Here is a 19,520-nt window from a genome sequence, read left to right on the forward strand (position 1 = left end):
ATTTGCAGTATGTCATGTGAGAAAAGGGCAAGCTGAGTGATGCTTTCAAAAACTGTGCTGATTCTTGGACATAAGCTCTTCAGTCTTAAGCAAATTTATTATACTGGAATTCAGAATAAGTCCTGGAATTCTGCAGCAAACGAATGTTAAGCATATTGGTCTATAATTTTGTGGGCCAGTTCATTTACCCTTATCATATACAGGAGTCACCTACACTTTTTCCCATCCACTTGGGACTTTGTGCTGGGTGAGAGATTCATGACAAATGCAAGCTAAGTGAGGGGCCATTGCCATAGAGTACAGTTTGTGAAACCAAACTTGAATTACATCTGGCTCTGGCTCATTTTCAGCTGTTTCAGTTGTTTCTCTACACCAGGGATGCTTATTATTATGTCATCCATATGAAACTCTGTGCAAAGGTGAAACAACGGTATGTTTGTACAATTCTCCTGTGTGAACAATTTCTGAAACATGGAGTGTAAAACTTCAGTTTTCATTTTGCTATCTCCAACTGCCACACCACTCTGGTCAATGAGTGACTGGATGGAAGCCTTAGACTTTTTAGTGATTTTACATAGGACCATGTAAATGGACACGCTCCTCTAATATTACCTTTATTCAACAGAAGTTATCGATACCAAAAACACTTTCTACCTTTTAAACAGGTTAATATTATCTCAACTGTTTAACTAAAAGAATTTCATATGATTTTGTATATGATGTATTATATTTCAGGCTAAAATGTATAAAAAGAATTTAATTTATTTTTGTTGTTACATTCTATATGTACTAACTCTATAAGTACCGTTAAAATTACTTTTTTTTTTTTTTTTAGAAATATTTGAAATTACAAAATATGTGGCACAGTGAAAATTCATATTATTAATTGCGCAGTCTGACAATATGTATTAAATTTATTTCTGGATTCATTTATAAAATAATGTTAAAACTTGGTGAAGATTCTTCTTTTGTCAAGAAAGTTTGCAAACACTTTGGAATATTGTGAGTACTGTAGAATGAGGTAGTAGTGGGCATACCTCTGATGTGATAGGACAGGTTTTTAATTTTGGCAATAACAATGTAATTTTTGATTTGTAAGTGGAGATTGTAAAGATGGTGTGATATTGAAAACTGTGACAAAATAAAAATAAAGATAAAAACAGGCAATCCATCAGTAGTTATCATATCATTTGGAACCTATAATATCAAAAATTTCAGTCTCAATAATCAACCCCTAAACGTGATGAACTGAACCTAACAACGAAAAAAGATAAGTAAAAAAAGTTATTTGTACATCTTACTCCTCTCTTAAGTGAGGTAGTTATTAAGAAGTGAGTGACAATAAACAAATGATGTGAGGGAGGGTAAGGTTACAACAAGAAGTTTCTCGGGTTCTTCAGCAGATCTTCTGCTAAGCTACAATGGTAGAAGTAGTTGCATGCATCACACGCAGATCTCTTCACAGTTGTATGAATCTCTACTAACAGTTGCCTGTCATCACTTGCACAGCCTCTTTTGAACTGAGAGTATAATGGCCTTTGCTTCCTCAGTGTTTTCTGAATTTCGTTACTAAACTACGGTGGGTCTTCTTCTTAATCGACTTCCTAGGCACATACTTGTCCAGAGTGTGTTTTAAAATCTGTTTAAACTTTGCCCATAATTCCTCTACGTTCATTGTACTGGAATTAAATTGTTGCAGTTCATTGCCTAATTGAGACGCTAAGAACTGCTTACTTGCTCTTTCTAGCAGAAACACTCCTTAGCATTCTGCGCACTCATCAGTAGTGTCTGTGAATCTGAATCCTATAGGGAACGCATGGACTGCATGAAAGAGGTAATGGACAGACCATTAAGAACATATGTTTTAGACCTCCATACATTTCTTTCTAATTTATTTCACGTCTTTTATCTGTCCTCTAGATCATATGCTATGTGATCAAAAGTATACAGACACCTGGCTGAAAATGACCCTCCATCCTTAATGCTGGAGTTCAATATGGTGTTAGTCCTCCCTTAGCCTTGATGACAGCATCCACTCTCACAGGCATACATTCAATCAGGTGCTGGAAGGTTTCTTGGGGAATGGCAGCACATTCTTCATGGAGTGCTGCACTGAGGAGAGGCATCGATGTTGTTTGGCGAGGCCTGGCATGAAGTCAGCATTCCAAAACATCCCAAAGGATCCAGGTCAGGACTCTGTGCAGGCCAGTACATTATAAGGATATTATTGTTGTGTATTATGAACAGGTGCTTGATCATGTTGAAAGATGCAATCACCATCCCAGAATTGCTCTTCGACAGTAGCAAGCAACAAGGTGCTTAAAACATCAATGTAGGCCTGTGTTGTTACAGTGCCATGCAAAACAACAAGGGGTGCAAGCCCCCTCCATGAAAAACATGACCTACCGTGATTAGTCACTCCACACAACATTTTTCCACTGTTCAATATTCCAATGTTTACGCTCCTTACACCAAGCAAGGTGTCGTTTGGCATTTACCGGCATGATGTGTGGCTTATGAGCAGCCACATGTCCATGAAATCCAAGTTTTCTCACCTCCCACCTAACTGTCATAGTACTTGCAGTGGATCTTGATGTGGTTTGAAATTTTGGTGTGATGCTCTGGATTGATGTCTGCCTATTACATATTAAGGCCCTCTTCAACTGTCGGCAGTCTCTGTCAGTCAACAGACAAGGTCGGTCTGTACGCTTTTGTGCTGTATGTGTCCCTTCACATTTGCACTTCACTATCATATTGGAAACAGTGGACCTAGGAATGTTTAGGAGTGTAGAAATCTAGCGGACAGACATATGACGCAAGAAACACCCAATCACCTGACCGTATTCGAAGTCCCTGAGATCCGCAGAGAGCTCCATTCTACTCTCGCACGATGTCTAATGACTACTGAAGTCACTGATATGTCGTACCTGGCAGTAGGTGGCAGCACAATGCACCTAATATGAAATATGTATATCTTTGGGGGTGTCCAATACCTTTGATCATGTTGTGTACATTGTCACAAAAGCACATCATGACGGGACAAGTTGGACTGCTGTGGGGCTCATTTGTGTGATACACTACTTCACATTCTAGAAATTGATTTGAGGTGAAAATATGTAAGAATCAGAATGAGAACTTCCAAAAATGCAAATGTGCATTAAATGAATATCACTGACCAGCAGAGCCCTTGGGTAATCTCATAAAGAACATACCAATGCCCCTGTGAATCATGTGTGGCAGCTTAGAATAATCATATCCTCTGTTCTGTCTGGCTGTATCCCAACATTGCATCACTATAATATTACACAGCATTCCATTATACATATGTAATCAGATGTTTAGCTAAAGCAGTAATAGTAATAAGAAGAATATTGCAATTAATACTTCAGTGGCTGTAATAAATTTAGCTATACAGGGAGATAAAATTGGTATGATCTGTAATGGTCTTTACCTTCAACTATATTCTTCAGTCATCAGAGTCCATTTCAGCATTTCCATGAACATGAGTATCATCATCACTGTTTGAACTGGAAGCAGAGCCACTTAGATAGTAACAAGCAAAACAAACTTTTCCCACATCATTCCAGCAGTCTGGGCAATGAACAGTGTAGCAGTTTGGTGTTGTACAGTAAATAAAGGAAGGCCCTTTCCTAGGTCTAGACTCTTTCTGTTGACATATCATGCAGCGCCTGTTGCAATTAAGCAATTTTATAATATATACACAGTTTAGAGATAATGCAATACAGTCCCTACAATATCATGACAAATGTTTGTTATCATTTAACTGAAACTGTTAACTACATCTGACATATTCTAATGTGGAAAAATTGAAAAAGAAAAACATGCAGATGACATGAATGCAGTAAGAAGAATATCAGTATTTGAAAATAAAAACAAATGATGGTAGGGTGCCATTGGAGAAAACTTGGCCATACACTTTTAAGTAAGAACAGAGCCTGGAAATTTCATGCGACTGTTTTCAGAAATCCTGATGTTTCTTATGAAGCTTTGATTAGTTTAATAAGAGCAAAAAGAAATTAATAGCTGGGAATGGAAGAATAAATTCACATCCTGATTGCAGGAATTTGGCAGGAACTTGGTAGTTACAATGTAAATATAGAAGACAAAAAATATAATTAAATCATAAAGATAAGGACGGACAGGCTCTGACAGAACTACATCAATGACAATTTACACCTACAACTATACTCTGCAAACCACCCTGAGGTCCACGGCAGAGGGTATGTTCCATTGTACCAGTTTTTAGGGTTTCTCCCATTCCATTCACGTATGGAGCACAGGGAAAATGATTGTCTTAATGCCTCTGTGCATGCCGTAATTATTCTAATCTTATCCTCACGGTCCCTATGTGATTGATATGTAGGGGATTGTAGTGTATTTCTAGAGTCACCATTAACTGCTGGTTCTTGAAGCTTTGTTAATAGACTTTCTGACAGTATACATCTGTCTTCAAGAGTCTTCCAGTTCAGTTCCTTCAGTATCTCTGTGACGCTCTCCCATGGATTAAATAGCTCTGTGACCATTTGTGCTGCCCTTCTCTGCATATGTTCAATATCTCCTGTTAGTCCTATTTGATATGAGTCCCACACACTTGAGCAATATTCTAGAACCAGTCATGAGTGATTTGTAGTAGCCACCAGAAAGATCACGGGAGGCGCACATTGGCACGGCGCATCACGGGCGGTAGTTGCCGCAAGTAGAGTCCCGTCCACCAGAGGGCACGCGAGAATTCGGACGCGACCTCTGCCGGCGTAACAACAAGAACAACAACAACTCCAGCAGCACGGGCCGTGCCCATTCAGTCAACATCGGGCATGCCTAGGACACAGTCCCGGTCTACGCTAAGTGAAGTGCGACGTAAACGTGAACAGTGTTACTACACAATTGGCGACGAGTAGGGTCGTTCTTTCGCGTGTGGCGTTGTTGTTCCGGTTTCGCAGTTTCTCCACGGCATGGAGGATTTGGTGCAAGTTTTGGTTGCGCAGCAGACGGAACTCATGGCCACCATGAAACAAGTGCTTCCGGAGCTGCTCTCCACGCCGTCTGCTCCGGCGCAGTTCCCTCCTCCCTTTCCCCCGTATGACGAGACGGCGGAGGATTGGGACGCATATGAACATCGCCTTCGGCAGCATTTCCAGGCGTTTCATGTTGCCGATGCGGAGGTATGTCGTGCTCTCTTCTTGTCTTGGATATCTCCCTCGCTGTATCAAGTTTTGCGGCAGCTAGCGCCGTTGCAGGAACCCTCGTCCTTGTCTTTTGACGCATTGTGTTCGTTGCTGTCTTCATATTATCGCCGCCGCACGCATGTTGTGGCGGCTAGGGTCGAGTTCTATCAATGCAAGAAACAGCCCCATCAGTCTTACCGGGCGTGGGCCGCCACCCTGCACGGTCTTAGTCGCAAGTGTCATTTTGTCACGGGGCAGTCGCGAGAGTTGTATGCCCACGTTATGGTACGCGACGTCATTGTTCGTTCGGCCCCTGATAGGGAGGTCCGGCAACGGGCCCTGCAGTTAGAAGACCCTTCCCTCGAGGAAGTTCTGTCCATCGCTCAATGAGCTCTCACGCGGCAGGTCAACAGCTGGAAGCGTGGTGCGACGTCGCGGAGGTTCAGGGTGGCGCGGCCGCGTCCACTGTGTCCGGGGTGGATGACGTGCGAGCGGTACAATCCGGCCGTTACGGCCGCTCCCGCACGGCGCGTAAACAGAATTCCGGCCGCCGGCCCCTATTGCCGTCCTGTGCGTCGTGCTATATACATCACGATCGGTCAGAGTGCCCCCAGCGTTGGGCCGTTTGTTGCAAATGTAATAAAAAAGGTCACATTGCTAAAGTTTGCCGCTCAGCCTCCAAAGCATCGAAGGAAGCAAGTACAGCGGACATGGACGTTGACATTCAGGAAGTTTCATCGGGCCAGGCTCCCGACGCATCGGCACGCAAACTCTTTATCGAGGTGTCGGTTCGGTCGCGCCGGTTACAACTGCAAGTAGATACGGGCGCGGCAGTTTCGTTGTTGAATGCACAAACTTATTCTGACCTTGGATCGCCCCCGTTGGCGCCAGTTTACCGTCGTCTACGCGGTTATGGTAAACAGTTCATTCCCCTACTGGGTCAATTCACTACGGACGTGACTTACAAATCAGTCACTCGGCCTATTACTTTTATTGTTGTCAGTGATGCGAGCTCCGCTAACCTTTTTGGCCTGGATGCCTTTCAAGCTTTCGGTTTTTCTATTGCTGACACCATACAGTTGGTCTCCGAAGACGTTCCCTATCACTCATTGGAATTTTTGATCTCAGACTTTCCAGATATTTTTGAGGAGGGCCTGGGGCATGTTTCCGATTTTGAAGCTCACTTAACATTGAAGGCGTCGGCTCGCCCACGTTTTCTACGCGCGAGACAGATCCCCTTGGCTCTCCGCCCTCAGGTAAAGGAAGAGCTAGACCGGCTGACAGCCCTAGGGGTCGTTCTTCCCGTTTCTTCCAGTGAGTGGGCTTCGCCCCTCGTTATTGTCAAGAAGCCCTCGGGAAACTTACGTCTTTGTGGCGATTTCAAGGCCACCATTAATTCCCAATTGGTGGTGGACACCTATCCTTTGCCTCGTGCTGATGAATTGTTCTCCGCCGTGGCGGGAGGCCAATATTTTTCGAAAATCGATCTGTCGGAGGCTTATCATCAGATACCACTTGATGAGGACTCCAAACGGCTGGCGGTCGTCAACACCCCGTTTGGCCTTTACCAATACCAGCGGTTGGCTTTTGGAATATCCAGTGCCCCGGCGATATTCCAGCGTTATCTTGAGCATGTCACGTCGACAATCCCTCATTGTATTAATTACCTGGATGACATAATTGTCACAGGCCGCAGCACGAAGGAACACTTACAAAACCTTCGCACCCTCTTTCTCAAATTCAGGTCTGTGGGCTTGCGTTGCAACCTGCATAAGTCAACCTTCTTCCAACCGTCCATTGAGTATGTGGGCTACACCATATCTTGGCATGGCATCCAGCCACTAGGAAGTTTGGTCCAAGGTATCGTCAACCTTCCTCGGCCCACTTCGCTGAAAGAGTTACAAGCTTTTTTAGGCAAGATAGCCTATTACCACCGGTTCATTCCCAGGGCTTCCACTATAGCCCACCCCCTGTACTGCCTTCTGCACAAGGGTGTTCCTTTTGATTGGTCGCCTGCATGTGAGCGAGCGTTCACCGCGTTGAAGGGCCTCCTCACTTCAGCCCCTTGTTTGGCTACTTTTGATCCCCGTAAGCCGTTGGTCCTGGCTACAGATGCTTCGCAGTATGGGGTGGGGGCGGTCCTGGCCCATCGCAACGCAGACGGTTCCGAGCAACCACTGGCGTTTGCGTCTAAAACGCTTAGTCCCGCGCAGGCCCATTACTCCCAGGTGGAAAAAGAGGCTTTGGCCATTGTCTACGCTGTTACCAAGTTTCACCCTTTCATGTACGGCATGAAGTTTCAGTTAATCACTGACCATAAGCCGTTAATATCGTTATTTGGCCCCGCCTCTCAGAATCCGGATAGGGCGGCCCACAGACTACAGCGCTGGGCCTTGTTCCTCTCTAAGTACCATTATGACATTCATTTTCGCCCTACAGGACAGCATGCCAACGCCGACGCTCTTTCCCGTCTTCCGGTGGGCCCGGATCCTACGTTCGATCGAGAGGAGATTATGTGTTTTCATTTGGATGTGGCATCCCGCCAAGCAGTTGATGGCTTTCCGATCACTAGTTCTAGAGTCGCCAGAGAAACGGCGGCTGACCCAGTTCTCCGGCAAGTAGTTCGCCTCATTCAGCAGGGGTGGTCCTCCCGCCCTCCAGGCCGGGCCTCGGACCCTCTTCGTAATTATTTTCTTCTACGAGACTGCCTCTCGGTCTTGGAAGGAGTTCTCCTTCTGGCTACCGATGATACAGTTCCTCGAGTGGTTGTTCCTGCAGGTTTACGAAGGGAGGTCCTCATGTTATTACATGCGAGGCACTGGGGTGTTTCTCGTACTAAAACCTTGGCTCGCAGACATGTGTACTGGCCCGGTATTGACAGAGAAATTGAGCACTTGGTGGCCGCCTGTTCCCAGTGTGCGAGCCAACAAGCATCTCCCAGGGCAGCGTTCTCTTCATGGCCGCCGGCAACCCAAGCATGGGAACGTGTTCACATCGATTTTGCGGGCCCGTTTCTCAATGGCTTTTGGCTCATTGTCATTGATGCTTATTCCCGGTTCCCATATGTGGTTCGCTGCTCCTCAACCACTTCAGAAGTTGCAATCCAGGCACTAGCAAAAATCTTTTCTGTGGAAGGTCTGCCAATCACCCTGGTCTCAGACAATGGACCGCAGTTTATTTCGCAGACCTTCCAGGATTTTTGTAGGCGCTTCGGTATTCGGCATGTTTGCTCTCCCCCCTTCCATCCACAATCGAATGGGGAAGCCGAGCGTATGGTGTGCACATTTAAGACGCAGATGAAAAAGTATGTGCACGAATTTCCTGCACAGGAAGCCTTGACGTTTTTCTTGACGGCATACCAGACCACACCAATGGGCGACCGCAGCCCCGCAGAGCTCCTCCATGGGCGTCAACCTCGGACTCTGCTGCACCTCCTCCGGCCTGGTCCTCGCCAGTCTTCACAAAACGGAGTACCTGGCTTTCCACTGGGTATGTCAGTCTGGGCCTGTGGGTTTGGTCGCAATCCACGTTGGATACCGGCGGTGATCCTGCGCCGAAATGGCCGCCGGCTCTATACCTTGCAGGCGGGGGATCGGGTGGTACGTCGTCACCAAAATCAGCTATGTCTACGTTCGGGCACCCACCCTCCGACCTCTCGGACACCGGCTTCCCCATTGCCGGCACCTATATTGGTTTCACAGGGGACGTTACCTCCTCTCCCCGCTGTGACTCTGCCGCATTGCGATGGTTCTCAGCCTTGGCAGCCTCCAGTAGCTCCAGCACCGGCATCGCCATCATTCGAGATGCCCCAGTGAGAGCCGGCCCCCCTAGCAGGCTCGGTTTCTCATGGGGCTAGTTCACCTGTGGTCGTCCCTTCCCCTTCGTCCCCGCCACTGGGTCTTGCCCCTCCTGAGGTGGAACAGGATCCGGAGTTCGACAGCTTGTCACCCGTTCTGTCCCGAGCTCCGGTTGTGGGACGACGGGGGCCTCCTCGTGTGGGTCACTTCCAGCCGTATTCGAAGGTTCCAGCTCGAGGGTTGGCAGATCCCCTCGACTCCGGCCATCCAATGGATGTGGAGGTCATCGCTCCTGCCCGACGCTCCACCTTCCGACGCAGTGGATCACAGTGGCTTCACCCCCCAAAGGAGGAGGAGTGTAGTAGCCACCAGAAAGATCGCGGGAGGCGCACATTGGCACGGCGCGTCACGGGCGGTAGTTGCCGCAAGTAGAGTCCCGTCCACCAGAGGGCACGCGAGAATTCGGACGCGACCTCTGCCAGCGTAACAACAAGAACAACAACAACTCCAGCAGCACGGGCCGTGCCCATTCAGTCAACATCGGGCATGCCTAGGACACAGTCCCGGTCTACACTAAGTGAAGTGCGACGTAAACGTGAACAGTGTTACTACAAATCTCCTTTGTAGACTGATTGCACTTCCCCAGTATTCTACCAATAAACTAAAGTCTACCACGTGCTTTACCCACAACTGAGCCTATGTGATCATTTCATTTTATATCCCTACAAAGTCTTACTCTTACGTACTTGTATGAGTTGGCCATTTCCAGCAGTGGCTCATTGATGTTATAGTCATAGGATACTACATTTTTTCGTTTTGTAAAGTGCCGAGTTTTACATTTCTGAACATTGAAAGCAAATTGCCAATCTTTGCACCACTCTGTATCTTATCAAGATTTGACTGAAAATGTATGCAGCTTCTTTCGGATAGCACTTCGTTACAGACAACTGCAATAGCTGCGTCATCTGCAAAAAAGTTTGAGGTTACTATTAATACTGTCTGCAAGGCAATTAATACACAACATGAACAGTAAGGATCCCAATATACGTCCCTGGGACACAACTGAAGTTACTTTCACCTGATACTCCATTTGATCATACTTTTGACGATAAGTGTAGGTGTGGTACTGAGTCAAATGCTTTTTGGAAATCAAGAAATACTGCATCTAACTAACTGCCTTGATCCAAAGGTTTCACCATGTCATGTGAGAAAAGTGTTAGTTGGGTTTCACATGACTGATGTTTTTGGAATCCATGCTGGCAGGCACTGAGGAGGTCATTCTGTTCAGGATATATCATTACATTCGAGCTCAGAATGTGATCTAAGATTCTACAACAAATCAATGTCAAGGATACTGGACAGTAATTTTGTGGATCACTTCTACTACATTTCTTATAGGCAGGAGTGGCCTGTGATTTTTTCCAAGAACAGGCCTGTTTTTTGTCGGACAGATCTATGGTAGATTATAGTTAGAAGAGGGGCTAACTCAGCCACATATTCAGTATAGAATGTGATAGGGATTCCATCAGGTTCTGGTGCCATGTTGAGTTATAATTATTTCAGTTATTTCTCAACACCACTGACACTAATACTTATTTCCTTCATCTTTTGCAGTGGTACAAGGATTAAACTGGGGCAATTCACTTGGGCTTTCCTTTGTGAAGAAACATTTGAAAATGGAGTTACGCATTTCAGATTTTGCTTTGCTACCCCCAGTTTCAGTTCATGTCTCATTCGCTAGGTACTGGACACTAGCTTTGGTGCCATTAACAGCCTTTACATATGATCAGATTCTTCAGGTTCTGTGAAATATCATTTGACAATATCCTATTATGGTAGTCACTGAAAACATCATGTATTGCTCTCTTGACATCCAAACACATTTCATTCAGCATCTCTCTCTATATATATAGCACTACACTTTGTTTTACACCTATCATGCAGTAATCACTGTTTCTTTAAAAGCTTCTTTACAGTGACTGTATACCGTTATAAACTGTTCTACTAGGGACATACCTGTCCAATGCATGGTCAACTATTCTTCTAAATTTAAGCCATAGTTCCTCTACATGCCCCTGCCCTGTGCTGAAAGTTTCAAGTTCCTCAGTGAGATATGGCAATATTGAATTTTTGTTGAGTTTACTGAACATATATACCTTTCTGCTTGTTTTAGTTATCCTCTGTACTTTGGTAATCATTGCTGCCACAACCACATCATGTTCACTGATATCTGTTTCGATGTGGACATCCTCAAAGAGGTCGGGTCTGTTTGTCGCCACTCGATCCAGTATATTTCCATCATGAGAGGGGTTCCTAACTATCTGTTCTAGGTAGTTCTGAGAGAGGGCATGTAGTAATCTTTCACAGCATATCTCATCACACCCACCACAATAAAAATTATAATTTTCTCAATTGATTGTTGGATGATTAAACTCCTCACCAATGATTATAGTGTGATTTGGGAACATATGTACAAGTGTACTGAGGTTTTCTCTAATATATTCAGTTACATCAGGAGATGAGTCCGGTGGACAGTGGATGGATCCAGTTATCATTTTATGCCCACCCCTGATACTGAGTTTTACCTGAACAATCTCACATGCAGCTTTAATTTCTATCTTGCTGGATTTGAGTTTCTTGTCTACTGTGACAAATACACCACCTCCATTTCCCATTTGCCTGTCCTTTTGATACACACTTAAATTACCCCCAAAAATTTCAGGTTTCAACCACCTTTCTGTATCTAGCATTATGTGAGCTTCGCTGCTTTTCATGAGCACTTCAAACTCTGGCACTTTGTTGTGAATGTTTCAGCAATTAACCATTAGGATTTTAATACTATCATCTGTGGGAGGCATTTATTTCATCCTTACACTAATTATTCTGGGTTTCCTATAGCTATTGTAATCTGGATTGGACGGAGAGTTGCCCAATCTAAAAAACCCTTGTGTGCACCCCACACACAGTCAGCTACCTGAATAGCAGCCTCTGATGTGTAGTAGACACCTGACCCATTTAGGAGGACCCTACAGTTCTCAACCCTATGGTGAAAGTCAAGGAAGTTGCAGCCTAGTTTGTCACAAAACCTTGAAGTTTCTGGTTCAGTCCTTCCACTCCTCTCAGAACCAAATGGCCATGATAACTTCCAGGAACAATGCTACACTTAAGTGCAAGGAAGATGACAAAAAACAAATTCATGGATAATGGTTGTTCCAAATGTTATTCTAATAAGTATAAATGAAAAGTGCTTTCTCTTGAAACAGAATTATGATTCTAAATGGAAGTAGGTTTCATGTTTTTGAAACACCAATCTGTACATCTGCCAAGTATAATGTCAATATAATGGATAGTCCAGAGTGGAATCTCTAATTAAAACTCACAACAGAAAAGAATATGTTCACAAGATGGTAACATGACATAGCAGCCCTCTCCACTTTGTGTTGCAGTTACATTTGTAAAAAAATCACTTGACAAGAATCACATAAATTTAATATTATTCTTTACATACCTTCGAGCTGCAGGGAAGATCTGAAGCCATGAACAGTACTTCGGATATCGAATGCGCATCACTGTGAGTATATTGCACTGTGAGACCTGTTACAAATGTTTTTAAAATCATTACTGTTTTTTATATTATTTTATTGGATGACAATAATTCTTACTTTTTATTTATTGTGTGCTAGCATAACAATTTTAGGATGTATTACAGTATGTAATATTGCAAAAGTAAAAGTTTTACATGAACAAATCGACAGAGTGTAAATAATTAATTTGTAGGCAGCATGTTACATATGTCCATGAACAATGTCAAAAATATGTAAAACCTAGCTACTAAAAGTAATGTATAATTTACATACATTACTTAAAGAATACATGTGGTTATTGTGTTTATAGATATAAGTAAATTGAAGCAGAACATACTGACAAGCTTTTGACCATATCAAGAGTAAGTTATCTTCCCATTTTAACTGAGCTAGACAACTGAACATAAAGTTACAATTGTCCAAGGAGAACAAAACATGAATAAATTGAGGTGACAACAGTTTGCACATTATTAGGCTTATGATATTTTGTTTGGGTCAACCCATGGGATATGACCATATTCTTTTGGATACAACACAGGACTATTTCTGAAATTAGGTAAAACAGTTTACTGAAACATTAATTTTACTTATCCAGTTGTATTTTTCACTAGACATGACTTTTTTGTAAAATGGTGTTCATGTCTGTCAATGCCACTTTAGCAGCACTCTCCAGATCACTGCTATCTCATCTTAAGCTTTTAAAAAAATATTGTATATAGTGGTGAAGTAGTAGCTGTTTTCAAGTGATCTTTAACATCACTCTTTCCTTTATGTGAACAGAAAATTCTCTAGTACACAGAGTGCAATAAACATCATTACTGTCATTACACAATTTCAAAAATTTGTACTCATGTTGCAGATTAACATTAAACACACCCCTTATTTACCTTACTGCTAAACAATGAGAAAAAAAGGCAACAGACATAAAATGATAAAAAACATGTAGGTGAGTTACTTCACATACGAAAACAACATGAACACATTGCCCTTGTTGAGTTGCCACTTGAGTAAAGTTGTGGTGGAACTGTTAGCCAAGCCACCCCAGTGGCGTCAATGCTTGCTCCAGGTATAATATATAAATGATACCAAGATCCCAATCAGTGGTAAGCACATAACTTTGTTTGCTGATGACACAAATGTTGTTGTAACAGACATAAATAGGGTATTGCCAACATCTGATTTGATTTCACTGATTTGATTTTTTATTGGTACAGTTTTATCATATAGCAATACAGCACAAATTGTACAATTGATATTGGACAGGTCAAAGATAAGTTACAATAATACATAGTATTAGCAAAATAGTAGGCAAATTTTTATACTTACTACAATTAATTTTGTTACGTATTCAGAAATTCTCAGGCAGAATAGGAATCAGTGCTTTATTAGAAATGCCTTTAGTTTAGCTTTAAATTTTGGATGAGTAGCATTTTTTATTTCCTCTGGTTTCTTATTGTGTAGTATTACACCAATGTTAATTATGCTCCTCTGATAGGTGGTTGTTCTGTGATATTTTTGATGTATATTTGATTTCCCTCTGGTACTATAGTTGCGTACATTTTTGTTCTGTAGCAGTTTGCCTGTTTTCAGGAGGTAGTCCCTAGTGAACAAGATAGTTTCATAGATGAATAAACTTGGAACATTTAGAACACCAAGCTCAGTAAAATGGAATTTACAGGACTTCATCTTTTTAAGGTCACAAATTATTCTTCGAACTACACTCCTGGAAATGGAAAAAAGAACACATTGACACCGGTGTGTCAGACCCACCATACTTGCTCCGGACACTGCAAGAGGGCTGTACAAGCAATGATCACACGCACAGCACAGCGGACACACCAGGAACCGCGGTGTTGGCCGTCGAATGGCGCTAGCTGCGCAGCATTTGTGCACCACCGCCGTCAGTGTCAGCCAGTTTTCCGTGGCATACGGAGCTCCATCGCAGTCTTTAACACTGGTAGCATGCCGCGACAGCGTGGACGTGAACCGTATGTGCAGTTGCGGACATTGAGCGAGGGCGTATAGTGGGCATGCGGGAGGCCGGGTGGACGTACTGCCGAATTGCTCAACACGTGGGGCGTGAGGTCTCCACAGTACATCGATGTTGTCGCCAGTGGTCGGCGGAAGGTCCACGTGCCTGTCGACCTGGGACCGGACCGCAGCGACGCACGGATGCACGCCAAGACCGTAGGATCCTACGCAGTGCCGTAGGGGACCGCACCGCCACTTCCCAGCAAATTAGGGACACTGTTGCTCCTGGGGTATCGGCGAGGACCATTCGCAACCATCTCCATGAAGCTGGGCTACGGTCCCGCGCACCGTTAGGCCGTCTTCCGCTCACGCCCCAACATTGTGCAGCCCGCCTCCAGTGGTGTCGCGACAGGCATGAATGGAGGGACGAATGGAGACGTGTTGTCTTCAGCGATGAGAGTCGCTTCTGCCTTGGTGCCAATGATGGTCGTATGCATGTTTGGCGCCGTGCAGGTGAGCGCCACAATCAGGACTGCATACGACCGAGGCACACAGGGCCAACACCCGGCATCATGGTGTGGGGAGCGATCTCCTACACTGGCCGTACACCACATCCAAACCGTCATCGAACCCATCGTTCTACCATTCCTAGACCGGCAAGGGAACTTGCTGTTCCAACAGGACAATGCATGTCTGCATGTATCCCGTGCCACCCAACGTGCTCTAGAAGGTGTAAGTCAACTACCCTGGCCAGCAAGATCTCCGGATCTGTCCCCCATTGAGCATGTTTGGGACTGGATGAAGCGTCGTCTCACGCGGTCTGCACGTCCAGCACGAACGCTGGTCCAACTGAGGCACCAGGTGGAAATGGCATGGCAAGCCGTTCCACAGGACTACATCCAGCATCTCTACGATCGTCTCCATGGGAGAATAGCAGCCTGCATTGCTGCGAAAGGTGGATATACACTGTACTAGTGCCGACATTGTGCATGCTCTGTTGCCTGTGTCTATGTGCCTGTGGTTCTGTCAGTGTGATCATGTGATGTATCTGACCCCAGGAATGTGTCAATAAAGTTTCCCCTTCCTGGGACAATGAATTCACGGTGTTCTTATTTCAATTTCCAGGAGTGTATTTTTTGCATTCTAAAAACCTTTACACTGTGAGTTGCATATCCCCAAAAAACGATCCCATATTGGGCTAGTGAGTGTAACTGTGCATAGTATGCCTGCAGTACTGTTGTTTTGCTTGTTGCAGCCTTTAAAATGCTTAGGCCATAGTACACAGATGATAGTTTTCTAGACAAGTTATTTATATGTGTGTCCCACTTTAAGTCTTGCTGAACCCATAGACCCAAAAATTTTGTGAAACATTTTCTAGGGGATCATTTTTTATTTGTGCCTGAATAGACATTTGATTAGTTGGAGGAATTAAATGAAAATCGACACACACAGTTTTTTCAGTATTTATAATGAGTTTGTGGCGCTGATGAAATCGACACCAACATCGATATGCATTCATCTTTGGACTCTAAGCATTATCTTTGGCTGTTCGGCCATGTTCAGGTCAGTTCTTTGTGATCCCTGTATGAGTTAAGGTTAATAAATAAACTATTGCTAAATGGGTGTGATTATTGGTGCAATCAACCCGGTAATCCTCCTCACTGGTGACCCCGAGTTGTAACGTCTTCCGTTTTCGCTGTTTTAATGTGTCCGCGACCTCCGCGTAGGTTATTTTCACGTGTATTATGTCGACACAGCATTCAAACAATGACTTCGGCCCAGCGCCTAATGCCGGATTTTGTGATTGACATGCATCGTGTTGCGGGTCATGTACACCTGCCAGGACTGCAACACGATGCCTCTCACTTGATGATTCTGCCGATTTCGCCGGACGGTTTCGAGCCTGCAACAATAAGTGAGGTTAGGAGTGCGAATGACTCTGACTATTACCTCTTATGGATCTCCGTGCAGTGCGGGACCAATGCCGATTTCTACAAATGCTTCGTCGGACAACCTACTACTTCCAGGACAATGATTTGCCATGCCGCAATCCGTGCAGTACCACGCGGATACCTGCCACGTGGCCGGAACTGCTTTGTTTACAGGTCTGCCTCCTCAGCATCCGACCATGCCTGCGCCTGCCTTGGTTCAGCATCAGCACTTGCCTTCCTACTTCGATACCTCGGCCTGCAACAGGAACAATAACTTGTTATCTGTGCCTGACCTCCACCTCCGTCCCACTGCTACGCCTCAGTCTTTTGTGCCACGACATTCACCTTATCCACACACCATTTTGAGTGGAGTGACTGTGAACAGTGAACATTCACACATTCCATCCCACGTTCGACATCATTTCCCACACTGTGCTTCTGGACAGCCCACACCTCCGCAGCCTCCCTGCAACACAGGTGGCCCCGGCTCTGATCATATGTCGAGCTTTCCGTGGACTAACACGTGTTCTCAAACTTTGAACTTTTTCTCACCTGTTGCCCCCGCGCCAGCTCCAGTCGAGCTTCCACTACCATTCTTGGCACATCTTGGTACCTCATCCATGTCGGTCTTCTACGACGCGTCAATCTGAACACACCCACAACGTGTTGAGATCCCGTAACCGCAATCAACACATTACGGTGTCTCACCCGCGTCGGCTTTCCGAGTTGCGACGGATCGCGGTCAACCACAACGTGTTACCTTCACGCTGCCACCCGAACAGCCATCATTGCCACACCTCCTGGAGGCACACTCTCCTGGAATACTACAGCAACAACAGCTCGATTCAGGCAGTGCCCCGGCGAACTCAGCTCAACCTGTTCTTCCGAACATTCTACAATGCTTACTGACGCTGCTGCCATTTAATCCCGACAGAGCAACAACCTGGTTTAAAATTGTGGACAAAGTGTTCGACCATTACAAACTCGACGAGTCAGCCAGGTTTCTGTGCCCCATTATCCACCTGCACGACCAGGAGGACTTGATTGCTGACCTGGTCGACGCCCCAGACTCATCTACCCGGTACACTCTAGCCAAAAAGACAGTTCTACGTTGGCTTGCATGCTCAACTGAGGCAGCAATATGGCAAGTGCTCCACGTCAAGCAACTAGGCAACAACAAAACTTCCCCGCTCTGGAGACAGCTATGTGCCCTGGTCAGCTCTGATCTATTCTCTGACACAGCTCTCCTCGCCATCTGGTCACATAAACTATCTCCTCACGTCTGCTTTACTCTGGCTCAAAGGTCTCCTGAACCTGTGGAGCAAAGAATAACAATTGCTGACTAGCTACACGATGCAGCACTGCTCTATTTTGCCAGCCACTACCTACCTGACAAGTCTCAGGTTCAGGCTCATTGCCCAGCGGCCGGGGCCGTACTGTGCTGACCGTTCCGCTCGCTCCAGGAAGCAGTAAACAAACACCTGGGACGTCACCGGCTCCGCCTACAGTCATGCCCCCTCCTGCAACCGAACCTGCTGTGGTCACCGAACCTCGGCCACTGCCACTGGCAACGAACTTTCCGCAGGAAATGCAACCGCACTACCCGTACTGTTACTTTCACACACAGTTTGGTGAGGCGGCACGGAACTGCAGACCACCCTGCTACTTCCCAAACGCCAATCGCATGTAGGTCCGGGTGCTGCCTTCTGTGCACAACATGACAGGCACCCCCCAGTGCTCCATTTTGTCCGGGAACAACCGGATAATTGCAGATGACTTTACATTATAGACATTTCATCGGGATACCTTCTCCTAGTGGAGACAGGCGCCGAGGTTTCACTGTTACCTATGTCCTTAGCGCCATCGAACATCCGCCCTCATCATACTTCACTGCAAGCCATGAATTAACTAAACTACAATGCTCGGGTTCAACTTCCCACGTCATCTCACTCTCCACAAACTGCAAACTCTAGTGGAATTTAGTGTGTGAAATTGACAAACCTATACTAGGCATTGACTTCTTGCGACACCACAAACTTTCACCGGACCAAGTGCAAAACACCATGTTTCATCATCCGTCCAAGACTCACTTCCCCTGTTCTCCGTCGAGCAACCTCCATGCCCCCACCCCTCCTCCCCCCCTCCGTGGATATTGGTCCGGGCTCATCTCATCCGTACATGCTCGTCTCTGTCGACGGCGTTACTAGAAACCACGCAGAAGTGCCTTGTCAAGCTTGAACACGTCGCCTGCCTACGCAAGGAAAACTTCGAGCTCTCCCTCCGGCTTCACGAAACACAGCTCCAGCTCTCTGATGCAGCAAAGGAATTATAGACACTACAGCAAGGACAAAGCAAGGTCAGTAAGTGCGCCGAATCTGCTTGCAATCCCAGCAATTGAGCCTCTGTGTGTTTACCTCCCACTTCCACTCACAACTGTGCTATCAGGATTGCCATAACGTGTACTAGCAGTTCCACAGGGACACACCCTCCTAACACGGTAGCGTTTGACACTCAGCCGGACACATATGTGCATGCATGACGAGCGTCATGTGTTCCCGAACTGACGGCTCCTAACATCCCCCGCCGCCCCCCCCTCGGACAGCACCTTGAACTATGCAACTTCGGCTCCTACGCGCCGCTGTAAGACCGCCACTGACAACACAAACAGAGCACTCGTGCCAAGAATTTCGCCCGCGACCGTGCTGCCACAGGCCGTGCCCACGGATAATGGACTCACTAACGGCTCATGAGCTCTACCGAGCTCATCCAAACAGGGTACCAGTGCTTCGGACTGGCGGCCATCTTGTTGCGTTGACTCCTGGGACACATTGCTGCCTCGGCTCCCGTCGGAACCGCCCAGTGGCTCCAAATACCACGACCACACCTCGCCTGCCCCGCCTGCCACACATTGTTAACAAACCACCTTCCGTGCCGCCGGCAACATGTCCATCATCAGCAATGGCACGGTTCACAAGCTTTGCCTCTCACCAGGTCCCCTGATCTCCAGTAAACCACGTCGACTTTGTCCCGAGCGCCTCTCCAACCTAAAAA

The 19,520-nt window shown here is 45.7% G+C and overlaps 1 protein-coding gene across 1 annotated transcript in view; it reads right to left on the reverse strand.

Moving 5' to 3' along the window:
• Positions 1-3,466: 3,466 nt before the first annotated feature.
• The window catches only part of LOC126196566 (protein sneaky), a 299,090-nt gene continuing 283,036 nt past the window's right edge, over positions 3,467-19,520 (reverse strand). Inside the window, exons 11-12 of the mRNA XM_049934577.1 lie at positions 12,492-12,577; positions 3,467-3,689 (exon numbers count right to left, since the gene is read on the reverse strand). Coding sequence (XP_049790534.1) covers positions 3,467-3,689; positions 12,492-12,577 — 309 coding nt within the window. The remainder of the gene's footprint in view (positions 3,690-12,491; positions 12,578-19,520) is intronic.

This window comes from Schistocerca nitens, chromosome 1, assembly GCF_023898315.1.
Source record: "Schistocerca nitens isolate TAMUIC-IGC-003100 chromosome 1, iqSchNite1.1, whole genome shotgun sequence".
NCBI lineage: Eukaryota > Metazoa > Arthropoda > Insecta > Orthoptera > Acrididae > Schistocerca > Schistocerca nitens.